At 37.8% G+C, this 24,225-nt stretch overlaps 1 protein-coding gene across 1 annotated transcript in view; it reads left to right on the plus strand.

Moving 5' to 3' along the window:
* The window catches only part of FRMD3 (FERM domain containing 3), a 1,518,736-nt gene extending 1,509,171 nt beyond the window's left edge, over positions 1 to 9,565 (plus strand). The window contains exon 13 of the mRNA XM_044082188.1: positions 7,641 to 9,565. Coding sequence (XP_043938123.1) covers positions 7,641 to 8,248 — 608 coding nt within the window. The 3' untranslated portion in view covers positions 8,249 to 9,565. The remainder of the gene's footprint in view (positions 1 to 7,640) is intronic.
* The last annotated feature ends 14,660 nt before the right edge of the window (positions 9,566 to 24,225 follow it).

Consider the following 24,225-nt stretch of genomic DNA (forward strand, 5'->3'; position numbering starts at 1 on the left):
GTCAAGCAGAGATCGCCTCTTAGTAGATGATATGAGACAGAGAATAGCTGGAGTTTTTTGAGTCTGTCCATGTAGGACATGTGTTTAAGGACTTGGATCATCTTCGTCAGTCCTCCACGCCGTGTCAGTTGCACGGGTGCAGTCATGATCAGTAAGTCTAGATTTACTAATAATAATGATAAGCAAATCTTCAAACTTTTGACATGAGCAATCCAGATCACCAGTGTTATTATGTGTTACTTTAAAAAAAAAAAAAATATATATATATATATATATATATATATATAGCATTTATCACACTGTACAAGATATTTGTGCTTTGACAAATCATTAATGGCATACTCATTTAAGGAATCCATATTCACCTTCAAGTAAGTAATACATGTTGGGGAAAAATGTTTGTGTCCCAGAGGCTCTACCTTATCTTGAAGCAGAGTACATCCCTACACTTATTTAAGAGAAACTTGAATCAGTGGATGAGGAATCATAAATATATCCCTAGCCTGGTACCTTTGTCTCTATTAGAGACAGGAAGTCTGTAAATGCTCACTCCCTCTTGTGCCCAGTTATATATATATATATATATATATATATATATATATATATATATATATATATATATATATATATACTCCCTATCAATTTTGGGGGGATACTCCCTATCAATTTTGGGGGGGAAATGTGGCTAGGCATAAAAAGGCCTCTGGGACTGATAGCCTGGAATTCTACTGTGATACTTTGATACATGCATTTCTTAAAAAAAGTATCATAGTAGAAAATGATTTCTGGCCTACACTGAGCACTGTATTCTTTAAAAGTCTTATGCACTTCACAGTCTGTTAGTATATCCATATGTGTAAGTGTATGTAGAAATTATCTAGGTCTGCCTTTGTATATGTATGTATGTCTGTATGCATGCATGCATACATACATGCAGACGTAAGTAATAGTATATATATATATATATATATATATATATATATATATAATTTTTATTATTTTGTTTTATATTTGATTACCGGAGGTGCCCGTTTTCAGCAGAGATCCGGGGGAAAAAGGTGCACATACATGACAATCATAAAAAAAAAAAAAAAAAAAAAATACAAAAGCTGTACCTACATGATAAAAATACAAAAGTCAGAGATGAGTACAAAGTAATAGAGCAAACAAACAATACAGCAAACAATAGTATATCATGGCGTAGTATGATGAGAAGTTACAGAAGTGTTTGGTATGTAGAGTGTACAGTAATAAAGCAGAAAATATAATGTATTTGAGTAAGAAAGTGCAGTAACACTATATGCAGTTATATGCATACATTTAACAATACAATTCTTTGTGGCAGTTTTTTCTGTGTGTTTGACCTTTGAGTAGTGCCAGAGGAAGATTTCTCTGAATGGTGATAGTAGGGCTAGCCATGGTAAGCACAGGTACATTGCCAGATGAGACTGAGGTGAGCTTTTAACTGGGTTTTAAAGATGGGACTGCTGCTTTGCAGTCTGATATCTGGTAGAAGAGAATTCCAGATTTTAGCAACTGTGTAGGAGTAGAGGGATTCACTAGCACTGTTACACTTGGCTACTTCAAGAAGGGCTTTGTTTGTGGATCTTAGTTGGCGAGCAAAATTGTGAAAGCTGAGTAAGCCTGAGAGATCAGGAATCTTGTGTGGGTGGTACAGCAAGTAATGAGCCATGGTGAGTTGGTTATAGTTTAGTACGTTGGGGAGTTCTAGCCAACCTAGTTGTTTTAGTGAGTGGCCGTGGTGGGAGTGGAAATTAGTGTTGGTTGCGAATCTAGCTATTTTATTATAGCACATGGTCAATTTGTGTAGGCCTGTCTTGTTAAGGTTTGTCAATACAGGGGATGCATAGAACAATGTAGAGAGAAGGTGAGTTCTGGGTATAGTAATTTTGGTGTTTTTGCAGTGGTATACGGTTCCAAGTTTTTTATGGACTTTGCATATGGTTTGTGCTACGTTTGTCAAACTTTAGGCTTTGTTCAGGTATTATACCAAGAGGTTTAGCTTGTGATACCGGAGAGATTTGGGTGTTATTGGCAGAATTGATAGAGTTAAGAGCAGAAGAGTCAGTAGTTTTGGTAGGGTGGAAAAGCATAAGTTGAGTCTTTTTGGGGTTAAGTATTAGTTGTGAGTTCTTTAACCAGTTTTCAATATTGGAGAAGCCCTCTTGGGTTTTAGTCTGGAGTGTTTGGAGTTTGGGGGCTGAGCAGATCAGTGTAGTATCATCTGCATATTGGACTATTGTGTCTTGCTGGGTGGCAGTGTGGAGGGTGTTTGTAAAGATATTAAGTAGTAGGGGTCCCAGAATGAATCCCCGTGGTACACCTACTGTTACTGGGAGAAGGGGAGAGAGGGAATTATGCCACTTAACTGCTTGTCGGTGGTTGGATAGGTATCCTTAAAACCAGAGCAAGGAGGGGTTGTTTAGGTTGAGTTCAGCTAAGATAGTAAGTAGTTTGCTGTGGGATACTGTATCGAATGCTTTGGAAAGCTCAAGGAAGGTGGCAGACACTAGGTTTCCTTGGTTCCTATATTGATTGACAGTGTTGGTGAAGGATATGAGCGCTGTGGTGTTGCAATTCAATGGATGAAAGCCATGTTGGGTGTTGGTGAGGAGACTATTTGTAAGTAAATGTATCATCAGCTGAGAATGGATACATTTTTCAAGGATTTTTAGTAGGGGGGAGCAATAGTTCGTAAGTTCAGTTGAGGGACCACCCTTTTGTAAGGGTATTATGTAGGAGGTTTTCCAAAGAGCTGGAATTGTAGGCTCATTGATAGACCGGTTGATAAGTATCGAGATGGAATAAGCTATAGCACTAGAGGCAATTTTGAGGTACTCTGCAGGGAGTTTGTCATTTGCCAAAGTGGTGGGTTTTAGTTTAGTGAGGTGCTTGTATATTGTGTTGGTAGGAACTGGTTTGAGAGTGAATGGAGGGTATGAGTTTTTGTTGCTGATTGGTTGCAGGAGAGTGCAAGGTTGGCTGTTACTAGTTAGGTTAAGGATGGAAGAAGTGAAGTAATTGTTAAATTGGGTAGCTGTCTCTATATTATCTCCTCTGACGTTGAGGGGATGGGTAGTGGGTTTGCTTAGTTGTAGTACTTGACAGCTGCCCAGAATTTTTGGGGGTTAGTGGTATGTTTTACTTATAGCTCTGTGTAGTGCTTTTTCTTATCTTGCCTTATCTGTTTTTTTGCTTTATTACATAGTTAGAGGAAAATCTGCCTGCCATGATCGGTCTTATTGTGATAGCAGGTATCCCAAGCTTTATCCCTAAGTTTGAGAAGGCTTCTTGTGTTATTATAGAGCCACGGGGTTGGGTTGGTTTTTATTCCAATTATCCGTAGGGGGGCCATCTGATTTAATATGTTTAAAAAGGTGGAATTGAAGTAGTCCACTGCCTTGTCTAGTGTGAGGGTTGCTAGGGTAGCCCAGTTGCAGTACCTTAGTGCATTAATGAAATGCTCAGGCATGAAAGTTTTTGAATTACGGATTTCACTTAAGGTGGTTGTTTTAGTGGTTTTGAGGTGTTGTCTTAATATGAATGTGGGTAAATGGTCATTAAGGACATTTGGTACTGTACCATAATATTGGGTAGTAGATGGGTTGTTTGTAAGGATCCAGTCTAGTATGGATTCCTTGATTGTATTTTTGTCAATACGGGTGGGTGTTTGGATACGTTGAGTGTAGGAACACAGTTTGATGTGATTAGAGGGGATAGTTGCGTTGATGGATTTCCAGTCAATGTTACGGTCCCCTAGGAGGAGTGTCTCCTGTGGGAGGTTTGCAGATGTCCAGTTTAGTATAGACTTGAGAGTAGGTGTGTTTCACCTCGGGGTATGTAAATACCCACTAGGTGTAGTTGCACACACCCACACACATATATATATATATATATATATATATATATATATATATATATATATAGAAACACTTTATAATCTCGAAATACTGAAATGTCGAATTTCAGTATCTCAAGACTATAAAGTCGAAGTTTTGAATAGCGAAAGTGCGTAATCGTGAATTCGACTATCTCAAATTCACGGTTATGGCTTTACACTACGTAATGTCCGGGGTTGTGTGTGGATGGTGTGCGGTGCCGTGTGTGGATTTAGGTGTAATGTCGGGTAAGTGAATGTTTTGTAAGGGTTTTGGGTTGGAGTATGAGTGTATGTGAGTGTGCTGATATGTGTGTTTTGTGTGTGTGTTTGTGTGTGAGTGGGACTGTAGAATATGTGTGTGTGTGTGAGTTTGCTTTTGTTTGCTGTTTGTGCAATCTCGGAGTTAGTATATATAAGTAGAGGGTGCAGGGGGGCTTGCCCCCCTGCTTATTTGTATGTATGTTTGTGGATGTGTATTGTTTTGTTTGTTTATTTTGTGGTGTGGGTGTTGTGGTATATGTGTGGTCTGATATGTGCTGTGTGTTCAGTGTTTTAAATTTTGTGGTTTGGGGCTTCGCGGTTTTGGGCTTTCGGTGTTGTGTGGATTCGATTTCATGGTCTCGAAAAACTGAAATTCGAGACCATTCTTTTCCCGGTTAGGGGTCGCCACAGCGGAACTCCGGTCCGCTAATGATTGGCAGTAGATTTTTACGTGCTGGCTTGCCGGGCCTAACGCACAACCTTCAATGAAGGAACGCCCATTTACACATGTCGACACACAGAAAACGCTCTAACTGAGAATCAAACGGGCAACGTCTACATATACACACACATATGTATAAAATATATGGGTGGCGCAGTGGTGCAGCAGTTAACGCTGTTGCCTCACAGCAAGAGGTTTTGTGGTTTGATTCTCGGCTGGGGTGCCTTCTGTGTGGAGTTTGCATGTTCTCCCTGCATTCGCGTGGGTTTCCTCCGGGTACTCCGGTTTCCTCCCGCATTCTAAAGTCATGTTTCTGGAGCATTTCTCCCGGGCCTCCCCTGAAAACAGGATCTGTGGAACCTAGTCGGACTTTTCCGGTCAACAAATGTTAAATAAAAAATAAATAAAAATATGAAAACTGAGACAGCATTAGTTATATAAACAAGCATATATGTGTATGCAAATATATATGGAAACATTCCATATGATCAAATGTTTGCAGTGAAGAGACTTTTTTGCTAGCAACAAAAGTGATCAAAGATTCAATTGATGGCTTTTGCCAGCATTACTTTGTGGGAGATTACAGAACAGTGGAGAGTGTGAATTTCACCTTTATCCTCTGTTGTGCAGTCTTAGATTTGGTATATGAAATTTGAAGAGAATGTGGAGTGCAGGGAGTGTGGGGTGCCAGGGAACTTGTACCCTGCAAAAAACATGAGATTTTTTTGGGGGGATTTTGATCCATTGTTATACTTTGATATTTTGAAGTGCGTCTGTCTATGTGTGTGTGTGTTTATATATTATATACACACACATATATATATATATATATATATATATATATATATAAAATATATAAACACACACACACACACACACACACATATATATATATATATATATATATATACACACACACACACACACACACACACACACACACACACACACACACACACACATATACATTTCTTAATGCACATGCGTGTATTAACTTAACTTACTTCTGCATGCATATATAACAATGTGATTATTCTCACATATTTATTACCCTACGAAAATGAAGAGAAAAAGGAGAAAAGAAAAAAAAAATACCTTAGACCTCTGGCCTTTTCAACTGAACCTACAGTACCTTCAAGGCCAGCTTGTTCCCCCCTTCACCTTTGCATGTCATCATACCTGTGCCAACACTGCTGTCTTGAGCAGGGCATCCCTGTAAGGGATAACACATGGCCCCCGACTCCTGTTAGATGTCTATCCATTCAATGCTGGCTGCTTCCTGTTCCAGCTTCTGCTGGTATGACTGTTATTAGAGGTAGAGAATGATTTTAGTCTCCTTTTCAGACCAGCTTGGAGCATGACCCTAGGAGTTTACAGCTTCTGTCATTTTGCAAAGTGTCAGTAAAAAAGTAAAGTATGTAAGTGCAGAACAGGGGAAAAGAGGGTGTGAACCACAACCTCTGAGGTGTAACGTCAGCATGTTCAACCCATGGAGCCATGTAGTGGTATTACCTGTGGAAGTGGTAGCAGTGTCAAGGTTGGTTTACTAATTCTACTGAAACAGTCACATAGATTTTCAGATGCATTTTTCATATTTGTACGTTATTTTTCTTTGTGAAGAGAAATCCATGAGCAGAGCATCAAGTGGATATGTCTGTCAGTGGTTATTTTTTTACATGCAGGAATTACTGCCTAGGGTGTATAAGTGTCATTATGGTGCTAATGTAATAACTTAAGTCAGCATGACCTTAAAAATATTGCTGGTGATATCGGTTTCATAATTGCTATTTTGTTACTGCATTACATTATTAAAGTGTTTAAATGGTATTTCTTGTCTCATTCAATGTAGGAGAGTGCTAGTAAATGATAAGGTATTTTGTGGTTTGATGAATGCATGTGGATTATGGTGCAGTACACTCCACTCTGAATGTTAATTCATTATAGCTATATCTCCCAGTGGTATGATACAGTTATGTGTGATTTCATTCACCAAGATTTAACTGGACTACTTGCTCTCCTCTACAGAACCAATTTACTTAATAAGGTGGTGGACTTGCATTTAATCGGGGTCTTCTACGAGGATTCATGTGCTAGTAGCTCAAGACACACTTCCTCACTGCCCTTGCTCATAAAAGTAATTGCTCTTACTCCCACTGCTCGATCTCCTGCAACTACTTAACCCATCCAACACCAGCCCTAAAAAACTACTATATAGCCCTACCAGAGACGTAACTCTAAAGCTACATCTCCCACCCTGTTCCTAACCCCATGTCCTCAAGCCCTTACCCTGTATTCCAACTCCCACATCCCTAAACCTAAATCCCCCAGTCAGCTTCTAACCTAAAACTTATCTCTTGCTCCCTAACCCTGAGACTCCTTTCTTGCTTTCTAATGCTAAAGCTCCCTTCCCACTCCTGAATTCTAATATTCTTCTCCCGCTCCTTAAACCTAAGACTCCCATCTTACTCCGTAACTCTAAAACTCACCTCCTACTGCCTAACCCTAAAACTCCCCTCCTGCTCCCTAAACCTAAAACGCCACTCCTCCTCCCTAACCCTAAAAATCCCCTCCTGCTCCTTAAAGCTAAATCCCTTTCCAGATTGCTGACTTAATCTACACTCCCACCCCTCCCACTCCCTCCTCAGCTGCTTGCCCAAACTCATATGTGAGTTTGAGCTTGAGCAGTAGCCTATATGAAGTACAAGATGCTGGCTTTGAAATATGTAGGTGTATAGATAGATATGTTTATTTATACATTAATATTTATTGATCTGTTAACCTGGCTACATCTCAGATTAAGGTGTACTGCTGCATATACTGTTTGCATATTTTAAATGTTGTTACTGCACTGCTTTCATTTTATATAGTTATTTCATGAAGTTGAATAGATAATTTCTTCAACTCACACGTTAAAAATCAATAGACATATTCTTGAGAACAAAATATTTTGGTACCACTGTTAATGCTGTTTTATGAACTGTGGAATAATGCTTTTAAAAGTATGTTGTAGATAATGCTGGTTTGTCTTCTCCTTAGGATTGAATCCGTTAAGGCAGAGCAGTGAATGTTCTTCACCAGTGAAAGGAACTGCATCTGATGGAGACTCGGGTGAAACATATGAGGTCAACAGTGCAGAAGAAGACCCAGTAAAAGAAGAACCACTAACCATTTCAGAACTGGTCTACAGTCCAAGTGCTAGTGGACTGCCTACTCCTGTTGAGGATGGAGGGATTGACATGCTTTTTGCTAGTTCTACAAGACCGGAGAAAGAACGAGAGAGAGATGAGACTGATTCATATGAGGAAACAGAAGCAGATGAAAGTGTGTTTTTGACTGCAGAAGAAGAGGAGATGAAAGAAGTTCAGAGGGTGCTCACCTGGAGTTATAATGCACTGACAGGCAACAGCCAGCTGAATGCAATCCTTAAGAGTTTTACAAGACTTTTACTGGTCACTCTGGGGCTGCTGCTGTTTGTGTTCCCACTTCTTCTAATTCTGTTAGAGTCTGACATTAATGTCTCATTTCTTCATGAGATCCGTCAGACACCAGAATTTGAGCAGTTTCACAATGAATTCTACTGTCCTCTGAGGCAGTGGATCAGCTGCAAATTAAACTTTATTTTCAGCAAGTTTAGTGGCTGTTAAACTCTAAATTCTGAAAGCAAATGTTCAGAGCTGTGTTCCAAATTCTGCAGACTGTAGCACATGCAGTACACCCAGGAGTTGTCCAGTGAAAGAAATGTGGGTTATAGTAACACTTTTAAGTTAAGGAGATTACTCATGAAATGAACTTCACAGCATCTGCAAAATACTTGGAGATTTTGGGCACAGCCTCGGCATTAGCAGTTTCTTCAACCGCAGCCTATACAAGCAATGTCCTTTATGCTGGTCTAAATGGTCTTATTTTCATTTTTTTTTTACATTTTTATGTGGGTAAAATTTTTTCTGAAAATTTTCTGAAATTTTTTAAGCAAAAAATTTTAAATGAATTATTTATTGTACAGATGAGCAGAATTAATGCACAAGGGCAGGTCTGGATTTTTAAAGTAATTTTCACACTAATTTTCTTCTGATATGTAAAACTTATTAGAAAATTGATGAAACAGCACATTCTTTAGAATTTGTTTGCTGGATTACACAGGGAATATTTCTTATACAATAGCTTCTTCAGTTTATACTTCTCTGATATATAATAACTTTTGGGTACTAGTCAATTAAGTGATAGTCCAATGGTTTAAGATTCTCTGGCAGTATGCTTTTAACACCCCCACACTTCTTGCAAGAACACTGATTGACCATCTGGAATGCCAGTCACTCTTTCTAATGAAAGTGTCAACCCAGAATGCATTGATAGAAATGCCAGTTCTTGTAGATGGTTTAGAGATGTAAGTCCATCTAGTCTATCTCGAATAATTGTATTATTTTCTTTCAAAGGATAACCTCTAAACTCAGTCCTTACTCTCTGGGAGTAGGTGAGTAAATTTATTGCCTCTTCATAGTATGCAACCTTGTATATTAAAATCATGATAGAATACTGGATTTTAATAGTTTGAATAAAATGTAAAGATTCTGAGAAGAACTATTTTTTCAGGAAGAAGTTTTCTAATAGTCTTGACATTTGTCTTTCTTGTTTGTCTTAGTTAAAGTAAAATTTTATTTTTGGGTATCATATAAGCTGCTAATTCCCCACAATCACTTTTCTAAGTGGCAGTATAAAGACACCTCTAATATTTATTAGGCTATGTGTATGATATCTTAATTATTTCATCTGATCTTGGGGTATTTGCATGTTTCATAATTTTACTTAGCATATTTCCACACTAAAAAGTTGCAGGCAACATTTCTGTAAAAGAGACAGGTTGCTAAGATAATTTTTCTGAGTATATATTCATGTAACTTGAGGCGTTATGTTTTGACACAGGAAGTTGTCTGTTTGTTTGATGTACAGGAAGTATACCACTTAACCAGTGTGTATATATATATATATATATATATATATATATATATATATATATATATATATATATATATGAAACAGTGTCTCCCATAGGGTCAGCAGACGATGCTGCAGGTATGCATTAGTCACTGAATTTTTGAACAGTAGGAATAGAGAATCAGTTTGTCAAATACATGTCTGAAAGAGGCCCTAAAAATATTACAGTATTGTGCTTTTGTCTAGTCTGAACATTTTCCAGTTCCAAAGATATCAATCTTTCTCTTTCTTGGAGCATGCCCTCCACTGAAAAAGATAAAAAAAGATGATAAAAGTATTTTCTCTGCTTACAATACATATGTTTTTACTCCAGTCTTTCGTATACCCAGGAAAGGAAGTCTTTATAGACCACTCATGGGTCTTTGCAGCCTCAGCAAGCATTTAAACTGTATTTGCTTGTCTCTGTTTATGGGAAGGTCCAACTGGGCAAGGCCCATATTCAGTGGAGGCCAGGGGAGAAAACCCTTAATAAATGACATTTACATGTACAAGTCCTCTAAAATTAAGGAAGTTTAGATGTTCAGGAAGTTCAGAATTGTAGTTTTTCAGATTCTATAACTTCTGTTATCCTGCAGGGTTTAGATAGTCACACTTGAAGAATGTATACTGATCTAACACTATTTAAGTCCATCAGGAGATTTCTTAGGTTTTAAATGGGTCAATAATATTTAATTTGCACTGCTTTCCCTTGATATGGCATCAGCCCCAAGATCATTTCCTAAGTATGTTGCACAAGCTATACCAACCCTCAGACTGAGGTAGAGTCACATATATCTTTATTTGGTGACAGTCTAATTCAAGCAGAGTGCATGGATTATTTACTGGAGAATTTGTTGTTTACTTTACCCTATATCAGTCCTCTGGCATTCAGAGTAAATGTGAAAAAGTCATACGTTACTATCTCATAAAGAAGATATTTCTGGAGACTTTGTTCATACTGTCCAGGAGAAGCCATTTTTGAGCCAAGTGATGGACAATTAAGAAGATTATGCCCGATTGCAGTTGGATGTTACTGAGTTTTGTCTGATGGTCAGACTCTTCCTTTGTATTCTAAGTTGCATGAGTGTCAGCATTGTAACATAGAATGCCAGTGAATAAGCGTCACCCTTATTTAACATACCTGTGGGACTGGGAAGAGAATATCCTTGGAATACATTTTCCTTAAGAGTCTAGCACTGGTATAGGAGCTGAACTGTTAGATGTCTGCAATTTATATTTGCAAGACCATTGGCATATCTTCCCTGGCTCAGATTCTAATGACAGATGAGTCAGGTTTAGGTTGGGGGCTCACCTGCCAAAGTGTTTGATACAGGATCTTTGGTCCTTGTCTCAGCTGAAGGTAAGTATCATCATGCAAGAGTTGATGGAAGTGAACTTTTCTGTAAAAGTATTCAAAAATTTCCTTCCCATGGATTCTGTAGCTGCACACAAACACTACCACAGTTTTTTGGTTCAAAAATAAATGGATACGTGGAAAATGATCTCCCAGATGTCTAGGATGGTCATGAACTGTGGAAATTATTTTTTTTCTCGCTCTACAATTAGCAGTAGTATACTTTCATGATAAGCAAATAATGCTAGCAGATGTACATTATCTTCTCTTGTCTGTAGACCATTATGGAAGGAGGATCTCTTTACCTTCCAAAGAACGGGATAAGAATGCAAGATTGCCTGTCAAGGAAACCTTCCTTTATATATTTCAGTTTTTGAACATATTGCAAAAAAAAAGTTCTGTTTAAGGCAACAAAAAGAAATAGTCTATATCAAGACATCAGTAGTGCTCTCAGTGACTTGAGGTTCTAATCCATTCCTTTTGTCTTCTATTTAAGGAGGATATTTTTATGCAGTAGACTGGAAAGGGTGCTTTATCTCTCTCACACATCCTTCATATTGAAATTTAGAAGCTGATGTTCCAACTCAATATAGGACCCTTTTTGATGTAAGTTCATATTTTGCAGGAGTTAATAAAGTCTTATTTGCTCACTTATAAGACATTTACCTTTTGGCATTTACAAGATAACCGTCTATCCTTGCAGGTATCCTTGACTGTTGGTCTTCATTCCCTTTCTCATTTATACTCTTGGCCTTTTCTTTTATTCCATTAAAATGTACTGCTCAGTTTTATCAGCATGCCCTCCATGAAATCCAAACTTGGCTTCACTTCCGTCTTATTTTTGTCTTACAAATATTTCTCATCGTAATCCCCCAAAGAAGTTGTGATTCTTTTGTGCTGAAAATAATGCCAAAACTACCCTTTGAATCAACATGATTGTTTATTTGAAAGACTCTGTTGTGAAAAACATTATTTTAATCTAACTCAGTGAGAAAGGTTTCTGCACAGCTAGCATTAATATTTCCTCATCTGTACCATTTTTCATGAAGAAGGAATGGCCTTTTCTGTAGAGCTTTTATTTGTACCTAAATAATATTTGACAGAGGATCCAGACTTGTATTTAAAAGACTAGATAGTGACACACCTACGTTCAATCACTGGTTTGCAAATGCTGGTCTTTTTCTAAGAAGGTTGAATTATCAGCATACTGGGGAATTCGTCATTTCCCCATGAATGATTGATCTCAGAGATTGTATATGTGTGTGTGTATATATATATATATATATATATATATATAAGTAGTGGGATATGGAAAGTTCAGTCTCCCTACATCATTTACTGTTTGTATTTTTCATTTTCAGATCCTATTTCTATTCATGTGCTGCCATTCAGTTGTGTTTGCAGTTGTGTAATGTTGTCATGAATTAGTCAACAGCCTGGCAGGGAGATGTTTGGCTGTATTCTGATATTAAAAAAAAAATATATATATATATATATATATATATATATATATGTGTGTGTGTGTGTGTGTGTGTGTGTGTGTGTGTGTGTGTGTGTGTGTGTGTGTGTGTGTGTGTGTGTGTGTGTGTGTGTGTGTGTGTGTGTGTGTACCTCTCTTCCCTATACTCTCATTCTCAGAATGTCAGTGGATGGTTAGTACAACTTGGTGATCATAGAAGATAGCTATAGCTTTCACATTGCTATGGCAAAGTACTCAGAAAGTTTGATCAGTTCTTTATTTATTTTGCGCCTAAGAAATTAAGAGCTCCTGTGGTTAAGTACACACTCTATAAATTAGAGAGCATTCTACAGTAGCTTTTGCTTTGACATTGTTCACAATACCCTTCAGTTGTGAGTAATAATTCATTCTTTTAACTAGACAGTTTCTTTGGTGGTCTTTTCTTAGAGTGGTTTCCATGGGGCAATTGGGATAGTTTCTTTGTGCATACCTTCTCCAAACATGACAAGCTGGAATAATTTTCTAAGAATATATCTATATTTATGTCTATATCTATTTTCAGGATCATGGTGACTAATCATAGTACATGTACTTAGAATTCTGTTCCCCCGTGTAAAATAAAACAAAGAACTTAAGAACAGAATTATTGAAATAAGGCACGTTTAAGTAAATTCATGCCTCTTTGCAGCACCCACACACCTGCTAACTCAAATATGCCAACTCTGAGGTCACAAAGTACCCAAGAAAAGGGAAAATCCCCCCATCTCTTGATATTCAGCCTTCTTTGCAAAATATTGGATTTCCACTAAATCTGTTTGATGTGCATTTTATTTGATCACTTTGATTTGAATGAAATGCATTTGAACATAGTTCACTTTGACCAACCATAAATGACCTATATGTGTGTATACATATATACTGATCACCATTTTTGTTGTGTGCTTAGAGTAATTTTGGCTTGAGTATCATTTTGCTAAAAAGCTGTATTGCTAAAGTATAGACGTTCCAAGTTCTTACTTTGTTGAAATCGGATATAGATTCAGCATAATAGCTTTTGTTTCCTATTTTGTTTGCAGACTAATACACTACATATCATAGGCCAGTAATGATAATGAAAGTGAATTGTCACTGCAATATTTGGTTTGTTTTTAAAGAAAAGAATTGTGTGAAAGGAGAGTCCATCTTAAATGCATCTCTCTAGAGTTATTAAATGCAGTCACACCACTATATTTCTGCCTGGCTACAGAAAGACAGTGACTTCATGTGTGGCTCTTCTGGAGTTCCTGTAATAGTGCTTTTGATGGTTCAGGACATTACCAATCTTAGTAAATGGATGATATGTTCCTATCTAGACAAACAGTGTGCAGGAGATTGTATTGTCTACATGGCTTTGTCAGTATTTGTGGGATGACTAGGATAGTACCAGTGCTATTTGTGTTACTGTCAATAAAGTTGCATTTATCCACTGAATTCTGCCTTCTCCAAAGAAGAAAAACATTCAGTGCCATGATGATTAGTGTTGGCAGGTAATGGCTAACTATCTACCTTACTATGTACAATCTTTTTCAAAAGCTGTTGCAATAAATCTACAAATGTAGGTGTGTCCTGTGATACAACACTCATGTTGTTTACACATATCAGATTGTGGGAGATGGGGTTGTGCTTCCCCTTTTTTTATTGTTGTACTAGAATGTGGCTCGCTCTTTTACTCTATATGGACTAAACTTTTTGGAGTGATATCAGATGGTTTATTTGGATTGCTTATACATGTGTGCTTGAAAGTCAAGCACACATTTCTTTATCCATTGTACTACTCACATACAGCTCAAATTTGTCTTTGCCGCCTGCTCCACCTTAATGTTTGTGTCTTTCAGCTTTTCCTGGTTAGGGGTCGCCACAGCAGAACTCCGGTCTGCTAATGATTGGCAGTTGATTTTTATGTACCGGCTTGCCAGGCCTGACGCACAACCTTCAACGAAGGTACGCCCATTCACGCATGTCTCCATGCAGAAGACGCTCTAGCTGAGAATCGAACCGGACAGCGTCTTACTGTGAGGCGACAACGCTACCGCAGCACCACCACCGCGCCTGCTCCACCTTAATAATGTGTGCTAATCCTAATCCTGACACTGCCCCTATCTCTAAAGTGCAGTTTACCTTACAAAAAGCCCTTCACATAACACTATCACTACACAGGATAGCTGGGATACTCACCTCACATAAACACACACAAACACACACACACACACACACACACACACACACACACACACACACACACACACACACTCTCAACATCAAACCCCTAGCTCTCACACACACACACACACACACACACACACACACACACACACACACACACACACACACACACAATGTACCCCTTATCAAACCCTTACTCTAACCCTAAAAAACACATGTATACACACACACTAAATACATCCCCTTATCTAACCCTCACCCAAACTCTAAAACACACGCAGTTGCACACAAACTCCTTGCCCAACACTTACCTTTGTCAATAAACCAGAACTTACCAAAATCAGCATTCACACAAATGGTCTTTCACGGTGTAATTATAACAGCTCACTAGCATCGCACAAATATGCTTCATCCAAATCAGCTGTAAATATATGTGTGTGTGTGTGTGTGTATATATATATATATATATATATATATATATATATATATATATTATATCTCTGTAGTGCTAGCATGGTGGTGAATTTTTGGAAAAAAAACTAATCAGTTAAGCACTGCAGTGGGACAAGACCTGACCTTAACAGATGTTACGCACCCCTGCTAAAACTGGTAAGGTCAGGTCCCGTGTTTGGTGGTAAAATCTGCCAGTACAGATCAGTAAATGACAGCAGCAGGAAAAAAAGGCTTGGTTCTGCCTGCTGTCCATGCTGATACAGTGTCCCTTCCTCGTACAAAGTAAGAAAGTTACTAGAATGACAGGGTGTGTGTTCACCTGTATTTTGTGAAGAATGCAATGCCTGAAGCCTAAGTATATGACTTTATTTAGTGTCTTCAATCCTAAATGATTTCTTTCAAAACCATGCACTTTATGAGGTACAGACCAAACAAACGAGGCAAAAATCTGGACACTTTAGAAAATTTGGGCAGTTTACCAGCATGGCAAGGTAAGTATAAATGCAATGGGACTGTGTGTGTTACACTGCCTTTATGGCAGTGCTCACAAAGTGACTCAGTGCTTTAAAGCTTTGAAAGCCAACAAAACACTTAGCATTTTTTTTGTCTTTTTGTTACTGTAACTAGTTAGTACATGGAGCAGATAAAACTCTATGCACTATACAGAATTATGATCAGATCTCCAATCACACCCCTAAATTATCCCCTAAATTATCTGTTCTTAACATGGATGCCTAGGTAAATTTCTTGGCATCCATGACTTGAGCACATAGTAAATGTGTTATGATCAGCAAATAGATCCTAACCCTCTATATCTGTATCTTTATATATACATATATATATATATATATATATATATATATATATATATATATTTAATTGAAATTTGATTATTGCGCAAGTCCGACTGTGTAGGTACCCAGCTTCAGAGGAGGCCCAGAGAGAAAAGCTCCAAAGTATTACAAAAACATTTTTAAACATTTTACAGGCTTCAAAAATAATACAAAAACATCTACAGTTTAAGTAATTTTACTAAATTAGACAATGTGAAAACATTGGTTAAAAATAAATACAACTTATATGGCAGTAATTCAATATTTAGAGAAATTTTAACCTGTTTAGAGAAATTAAAAGTAAGTTAGTATAATGCAAATAGGGAGTTGCAATGTGAATTGAAGGAAAAAAAAAACAGGATTATGGCATAATTAGAGTCAGGCAAAAGAAATGGAAATAAGGAAGTGAGTAAAGAAGGGGGTATGAGGAGGTGTAAGGTACAAAGAGTTACTTTTTCATATTTAAGAATATAGTTTATACTGGGATTGAGCAAGAACAGAGCCAGATTTTGGCATGGAAGTCTTTCAAAATGATTTTAAAGGACTGGACAGAGGGTACTGACCTGATTAATATAGGTAAGTAGTTCCAGGCCTTAAAAACATGGTATGAGTACAGACCATGCCCAGCATAGATTTTGGACAGATAGGAGTTTTAGGTCATTGGATTGTAATGACTGACAGTGGTATTTAGTGCCAGACAAGCAAATGGATGCTGGATAATTTTATAAGTGGTAAGAAGCTGTGTATATGTTAGTTGATGGGGTAGTTCTAACCAGTTTAGGCTTCTTAGTGCTATACAGTCATGGGTTCTGAAAGGGGTGTTTGCTGCAAATTTATCAACTTTGTTATAAGCATTGTTCAAGTTTGGCTTTTTGTGATCCCTGGAGGTTAGCAAGGATGTGAGCTCCATAAAGTAGTGAGAGGAGAAGGTAAGTAGTGGCAAGTGTAGTTTTAGTTGCATTGCTTAGAAAGTTTTTTTTGCTCTATCCTTAGTTTGTTGTGATTTTTTAATGTACTTTTGTGTATGTTAGCTGAATTGAAGATTACCTCTACTATCATCTCTAATAATTTGCTATGAAACATCACTTCAATAGTTATATTAAGTGGGAGTATTTTAAATTGCGTTATTTTTATATGAGAGAGAAATTTATTTGTTTGTGTTTGTTTGTGTCTTTTGGCTTTTCCCGGTTAGGGGTCGCCACAGCAGAACTCCAGTCCACTAATGATTGGTAGTTGATTTTTACGTGCTGAGTTACCAGCCCTGATGCACAACCTTCAACGAAGGTACGCCCATTCACGCATGTCTCCATGCAGAAAACACTCTATCTGAGAATCGAACCGGACAGCGTCTTACTGTGAGGCAACAACGCTACCGCAGCACCACCACCGCGGGTCATGAGAGAGAAATTTATAAAAAAAAGAATTATGTTTTTGGGGGGGTTGGCATGAGTTGTGAATTGCGATGCCATGTTGCAGTGGCTGTTAAATCTTTTTGAGTAGTTTTTGGGAGATGTGTCAGATTTTCTGATATGCATGAGATTGCATATAAAAATAACTGTTTGCCAGCTTAGCCATTTAGAGTGTAAATATTTCACCAAATTAGTCATTCACTGCAGGATTGCTGGTGTCACTGACTAACTTTTGAATGCACAGTTTGCGTTTCTATTCTGATGCAATAAATTACCAGAGTGACATAATACAGAGGAAATCTCATAGCACATTTTTATAATGTACTTATACCAACAGTACACTGATTCCCATTTATGTTTTCCTAGTGTATGCTCCATCCCTCTATCCTGACTTGACTATTTTTGTTTCATATGTGAATACTCTTTTTTATGTGTTTTTGTGAGTTGACTTGCATGCTGTAGATAAAATCATGTTATGCTTGTACCGTGGATGAGGTGATGGTTCAACAGCCTAGCAAGCCTTGTTGCATTGTTCATGGAATAAGTATATAAAATGATTGTGAAGGTTTGCTATGTAGCTTTAGCTTGCATATACCAGATACAAGGGGTGAGGTGCACTAGGTAACAACCTGATATACTGACAAAGCAATATGTCATACAAGTTCCATAAAGAGGCATCTTCTGTCTGTGTCATTTCACCCTTGTTCACAAGATCTACTATCTGAAGGAGAGCTGTTTAGGCATGGCAAGAACTTGGGATGTGCTACCCTGAAGAAATTATTTTTCCCTCTGGGGCTGTTGATTATATTAAGTAAAGAGGTGTATAGGGGTTTTGGTGTGTTTAGTGTGTGTGTGTGTGTATGTGTGTGTATGTGTGTGTCTGTGTGGTGGTGGGGGCTTTGCCCTCCTCAGTAAACAAATGTCTAACAGGATTGTGCAAATACTTGCTTTATAAAAATGGGATCTGTACTCATGTTTTCTGCATTCATACCCACGGCACCTGTTTTTCATGGTAGTGATTGCCATGCTGTAATTTCTGGACAGGGATGGAGGTTCATAAGTTATTTCCATCACGATTAAACATGTTTTCGTATGACTGACACTTTAGGGGCTTGAATCCTTGAATTGGCTTTTTTCATTCCTGCATTCTGGAATAGCATTCATTTTATGTATGGCATTGGCATTCCAGTTGGCCATTCAGTGGTTTTGCAAAGAGTGGTCTGCACTGATGGACTATCTTATTAAATGGCTAGAGCCCAAATTAAATGGATTACTGGAGAGACGTAAATTAAGTTAGCCATCTACTGTTATGGTGAGTACCTCACGTAGCTATATTTCATCAGAAAACAGCTAAAGCCAAGCAGGACAAAAGCAACTGAAATCAGATCCCATGAAATACATTGGCTATCGTGTAGGGCATGACCCAGAATAGTTTCTAAAATACAATGTGTTATTGAGTCTTTGTACTTGGCTTTACCTGTACTGAAGGTTGTACAAGAAAAAGATCACTTTCTATCTCTGGAGCATAAACAAAGGCAAACCTTTTTGTTTAAAAGGAAAAATAAAATGGATATTTTGCTTGTTTGTAAAGTAATGTATATATTCTGTAAATTCTAGAAGGACAAAAAATTGTTAGAGTTGTAGATTGTCCGAGTTGTAGAAAATGATGAAAAGTTTAAACACAAATTGATGTAATGTAATGAGTGGTCAGGAGGCCAATGCCCATATCTGGATGCAGGGTATTTCAAAGGGAAGATATAAAAAAGTGGTTGTTTACCAATATCACAGGTAAATATAATGTGGAACTGTTCAAAAGATTATGTAAACTGTCCTTTTAACTCACTGCATTTTTGCTTAGCCTGTGTGATGCCTGTTGATTTATGTGCATAAATGGGCCTACTTCACATCACTGAAATCCTATTTCACTGACTTTCATTTCACCAAGACCAATTCACCTAAATTTCAAAATACTGACAACTCATTTCACTGAATTTCATTTCACCGAATGCTTACAATGACTAAATGGGAAACCATAGACAAACACACTCACAACATTAATGACTACCTCTTTCCAGAACTTAAAAACTACTTACACTTTTAACAGAAACCAGACAGTATAACACCAAACTAAGTGGGCGGCTACACCACCCACCCTCCCCCCCCTGATGTGGGGAGCAGTGCCCACCCCCCCAAATATATATACTAACTCCAGGATCGCACTACAGTGGGGGAAAAGGGGATATAACTTTTATTTGCCTTACAGTACTCTACACGCTGCCACTACTGCTGGGAACACACAAAACATCCACCGCATTACTTTAGATAGCTTCCTATAAAAATGTAAAGAGACATACCCACATTTAAAAACAGTACAGCACCACTTTCTACTTTACTATCAGTATTTTGACAGCACACTAAGTTACAGAAATTCTTTTTATCGCAAACAAGTCAAAGCCACATCAGGTTTATGGCTTACAATTCAATGAAATGTGATTCAGTGAAATTAATTTTCAGTATTTTGAAAATTAGGTGATTTGGTCTTGGTGAAATGAAAGTCAGTGAAATGGGATTTCAGTGATGTGAAGTAGACCCACATAAATACATTTTATATATGTAAGTATGTGTGGATGTATATCACTTCATCAAATCCTCAATCCGTTGAACCCCTGTTCATTGAACTTAAAAAATCAAAGATAATTTCAGCGAATAGTTAGACTATCAAAAGTTTTCCTAGGGAGAAAAATCACTTGGCCACCAGAGCAATCGTAAGACAAAATACGTAATTTTAAACTCACCAAGGTAGGGTAGGGGGGATCGCACTACACTGGAGAAAGGGGCAAGTTTGTAACAGTGGACAACTAACTCCCTTCCCTGGGAAAACCTTTTCATGACAAGTGTTCACTGAAATGATGTTCGATTTTGTAAGTTCGATGAATAGGGGTTTGATGGATTGATGAATCAGTGAAGTGATAGAAACCCATGTATGTGTGTGTGTGTGTGTGTGTGTGTGTGTGTATATATATATGTATATATGTATATATATATATATATATATATATATATATATATATATATATATATATATATATTCCTATCCATATTATTGAAAAGATCAGAATATTGAGCAGAAAAGCCCGAGTACCATAAATATTGAATGCAACCAGTTGTACATTGTCCGGGATCACTGCGCAGTGGGTCTGCTTTCCCCACTGTGGTATGATCTTGGAGTTGGTATATATCATTAGCAGGAGGGTGCAGGGGGGCTTGCTTCTCTGCAGCAAATAAGTGTTTTGTGTCTTGTTATCTGGCTTAATATTTAGGATATTTAAGCTTTTTGGCTTGATATTCTGGCGTTCGCTCATCTAAGTGTTCAGTAATATGTTTTTTGTAGTCAGAATCACAATAAGAAGCTTTTTCATTGGCAGTGCATTGGGTTAGAAATTGTATATATTTTAGTAGAAATGTGGTGTATATTTTAGCATAGTTTATAGCTTTTAGTTTGTTTGCAAAATGGTTTATATTTAACTGTTTGTTTTATAATTCAAAATCAGTTGATACCATTATCAAACATAAGCTGTACTAATCGAGTCTTAGCAATAACATGATGGCAATCACATATCATTGGTAGCAGTTTGTGACTTTACACAGCCATTAATTTTCAACTCAAGTCCTTGAAAATATCTTGATGTATGTATTGTGAAGTCAAACCTTTAATGTCCTATCTTACATATGTTTTTATGGAGTCTGATAGTTATACTGCAGGTCAGTGGCCTTGTGAGGAGGCAAAGCATTCATGTGCACTGCTGGTGACCCAAATGGGGAATCTTTTCTACAAGATGGAAGGTCATTTAGGGAGGAAAAGCATATATACTTGATGGACGCTGTTGCTTACACATAAACAGTGTAATTGTGCCCCCTGCATGAGTGTCACCCACAGGGGAGGCTGTGGGAGACATGTATTAGAAATGTAACAGAACAGATGCAGGAAAAAAAAACAGTAGTAGCTCCAGTATGCAAGCCTCTGTTGTGCAGCTTACCATGCTTACTTGAATGTTGGAGGCATATGGGGAGAAACCTCTTGGCCAGCAGCTTGATTACTGCTAGCCAAGATATTGTAACTTAGGGGTATCAAAGACAAGAGTCTGCATTCATAACATTAATATTACAGCTAGCAGCCTGCTGCTGCTTGTCCCCTGTTGCCTGTTCTTCTGCATTTCACAGTTGTTCCATGCCCTTTTAACAGATTAATTTGTTCTGCCCTGTGGTATTTAGTCTGATTGCCTGTCCTATTTGTCCACCATCTGCTTAGTGAAAAATCCATTCTTATATCCAAGCTTAAGTTTGTCCCTCCAGTTTGAAACTATGATCTGTTCTTACCCCTCCTTCTTCAGTTCCTTTCTTTCTCTGTTACTGGACTGGTATCATACCCACTTTCTCCTTCTGTGTTCTGTAATAGGAGTGGCTCCAACCTGTGCAACCTTTCCTTATTTGGCATCCCATGTTTCCCATTTACCATTCTAGTGGCTTTCCTGTGTGCTCTTTGTAGCATATTGTAATTTTCACTATACATTCTTCAAAATCAAAAGTTCCCATTGGCTTAACAAACTGCACATTCACTCATTCTTGATACCAGTAAGATCAGAAGATTGTGGGTTTTACTGTTGCACTTATAAGATGATATCCTTCTGAGAAGATTCTGAACTGATATCCCATCTACCTGAGGTATTTGTTGCTTAGTCCTGTATTAAAGATGGCTGTATTAAAGACATCATGGCACTTATCAAAAGAAGTGGATGAATTTTTATTTAAGCAAAAGTAAGGGAACAGCACTGACCATGTATTTAAAACTAAAAAATGCTGAAGACAGTATATAAAACCTCTCTAATCATCATCATCATCATCATCATCATCATCAGCCGTCTTTTTCTTATGTTTACATGGGGGTAGGAGAGTTAAAGACTACTACACTTAATATCTATCTTTCAGCTATCTCCCTTGTTCACCCCATCACTTCTCCTTTATCTCTTATCTCACTCGCTCTTCTCAGTGCTACATATTAGTATCTGTTTCTCCTCCTTCCTGTCCAGCTTTCCAGAGCATCCTTTCTATACATCGTATTCTAACTATATGATTTCTCTCACTACACTATACTCCTATTCTTTACCTACCTTGATAACCTTCACCCATGTATCATTTCCTTCTATAATCCTTATATACACTATTATCTTGATCTATTATGCTCTTTCCTTTTGTCTTATAATTCTATACTTAATCTAAATCTACTGTATATTAAATTTATGTATGATTGTCTGTTCCACTAGTGTATGATTGTCTGTTCCACTTGTGAATATAGAACTTTAACTAGAACTTGACAAACTACTGTTTATTGTGATACATCCACATGATATAAATACTGTATTATGTTGACAAATTTGTATATATATCTGCTAAATGTATTAAACAACTGTATATTTTGTAGCTTGTCTCCCCGGGCCTCTGCTGAAAATGGGTTTTTGACTCAATCGGACTTTCCCGGTCACCGAATGTCAATAAATAAATAAATCATGTCAACTGTTACTACCTGTCTTGATTCAGGTCCATTCTCCTACCTTTTTCAATAGTCATGCCTGATTGTTACAGGTCTTCATTCATGCATTCCATCTATCTCTTTGCTGAACATCCTTGGGTCATTTTGCATTCATCCTGTCACTCCCAAATCTGTTTTACCAAATTAATTTCTGCTTTCTTCCAAATGTGACCAAACCACCACAAGTTGTTCTCCTTGTCCTTTGCTACAATTGGGGATATTTTTGCTTTAGCTCTGATGCCATTTCTTCATCAGCCCCGCAGTTTGCCTCTCACTACCTATTTCAGGCACCTCACCTATTTATATCACCTCAAGCTTTCTCAGCTGGAGATATTAGTCATCTCCTTTGGGACATAAGTCCATCCCCAAGACAACCTCATGGGCCTTGAGCATTGCATCCTCATGCTTCATTAGTGAGGGCAAGAATTCACACATATCTTTCCCTTTAACAGATTACAAGTCATCTGTGAGATGTATAACTGCAGTAACAACCTTGATTTTGCATTCCATCCCCTGGCTGAGTGATTGGAACATGTTTGTGACCTTCCTACTCCCACAGAGACGTCCGCTCAAGTCTTTTGGCCATAGCTCAGTGTTTGCACTTGGAAATGACTTTCCTTCCAAGGAGTTTTTGGATCTTCCAGGACTTGAAGAACCAGAATGAGTCTGTCAGTTTCTCGAGTACTCAGGATCATGGTCAGGGTCAGTCTATGAGGCAGCTGTTTAGGGTCTGTTATGAAAAACCTTCATGCTAACAAAGTCCAGCATTTACTGGCTTAAGGCCAGCATTCCTTCTTACCAGCAAAACCTGAATGAGTATATATCTTAATATGACAACAGGTGACCGTGTCTTAACAATGTCAGACCCTTCAACAAAAAGGACACCAGTCAGAGGCCAAGCCATCTCCACAGTGCTTTTTAAACAGCTGCAATCTTGTATTTCTTACAGGGGCCAAAGAGGCTAGCCCTCATTTAAAATGTGTCTTATAGTTCTGCGTCCCACCATTTCTTTGCTCCAAAGAGGAGCGAAGTTTTGTCCCATTTGGACCTTATTAACTTCAACAAGCAAGCTGCTGCATCATGTTCCATATGGTGACACACAAATGGATCATGCCTTTGTTATAGTGAAATGAATGAATGGTGTCATTGGACAGGATGTTTTTTTTGTGAAGAATCACTATGTAGGATCCCCACAGAAAGTTCATTCCATTCACTTTGGAAAGGTTCCACTTTCAGTACAGAGTACTGCCATTTGATCTCCCTGCTGCATCCAGTGTGTTCACTAAGGAGATAACCATTGTGGCAGAGTTCTTGCAGGAAAAAGAACTTCATGTGTTTCTCTACTTGGCTAAA

Source organism: Protopterus annectens, chromosome 9.part0 (assembly GCF_019279795.1).
Source record: "Protopterus annectens isolate FY-2018-M chromosome 9.part0, PAN1.0, whole genome shotgun sequence".
Taxonomy (NCBI): Eukaryota; Metazoa; Chordata; order Ceratodontiformes; family Protopteridae; genus Protopterus; species Protopterus annectens.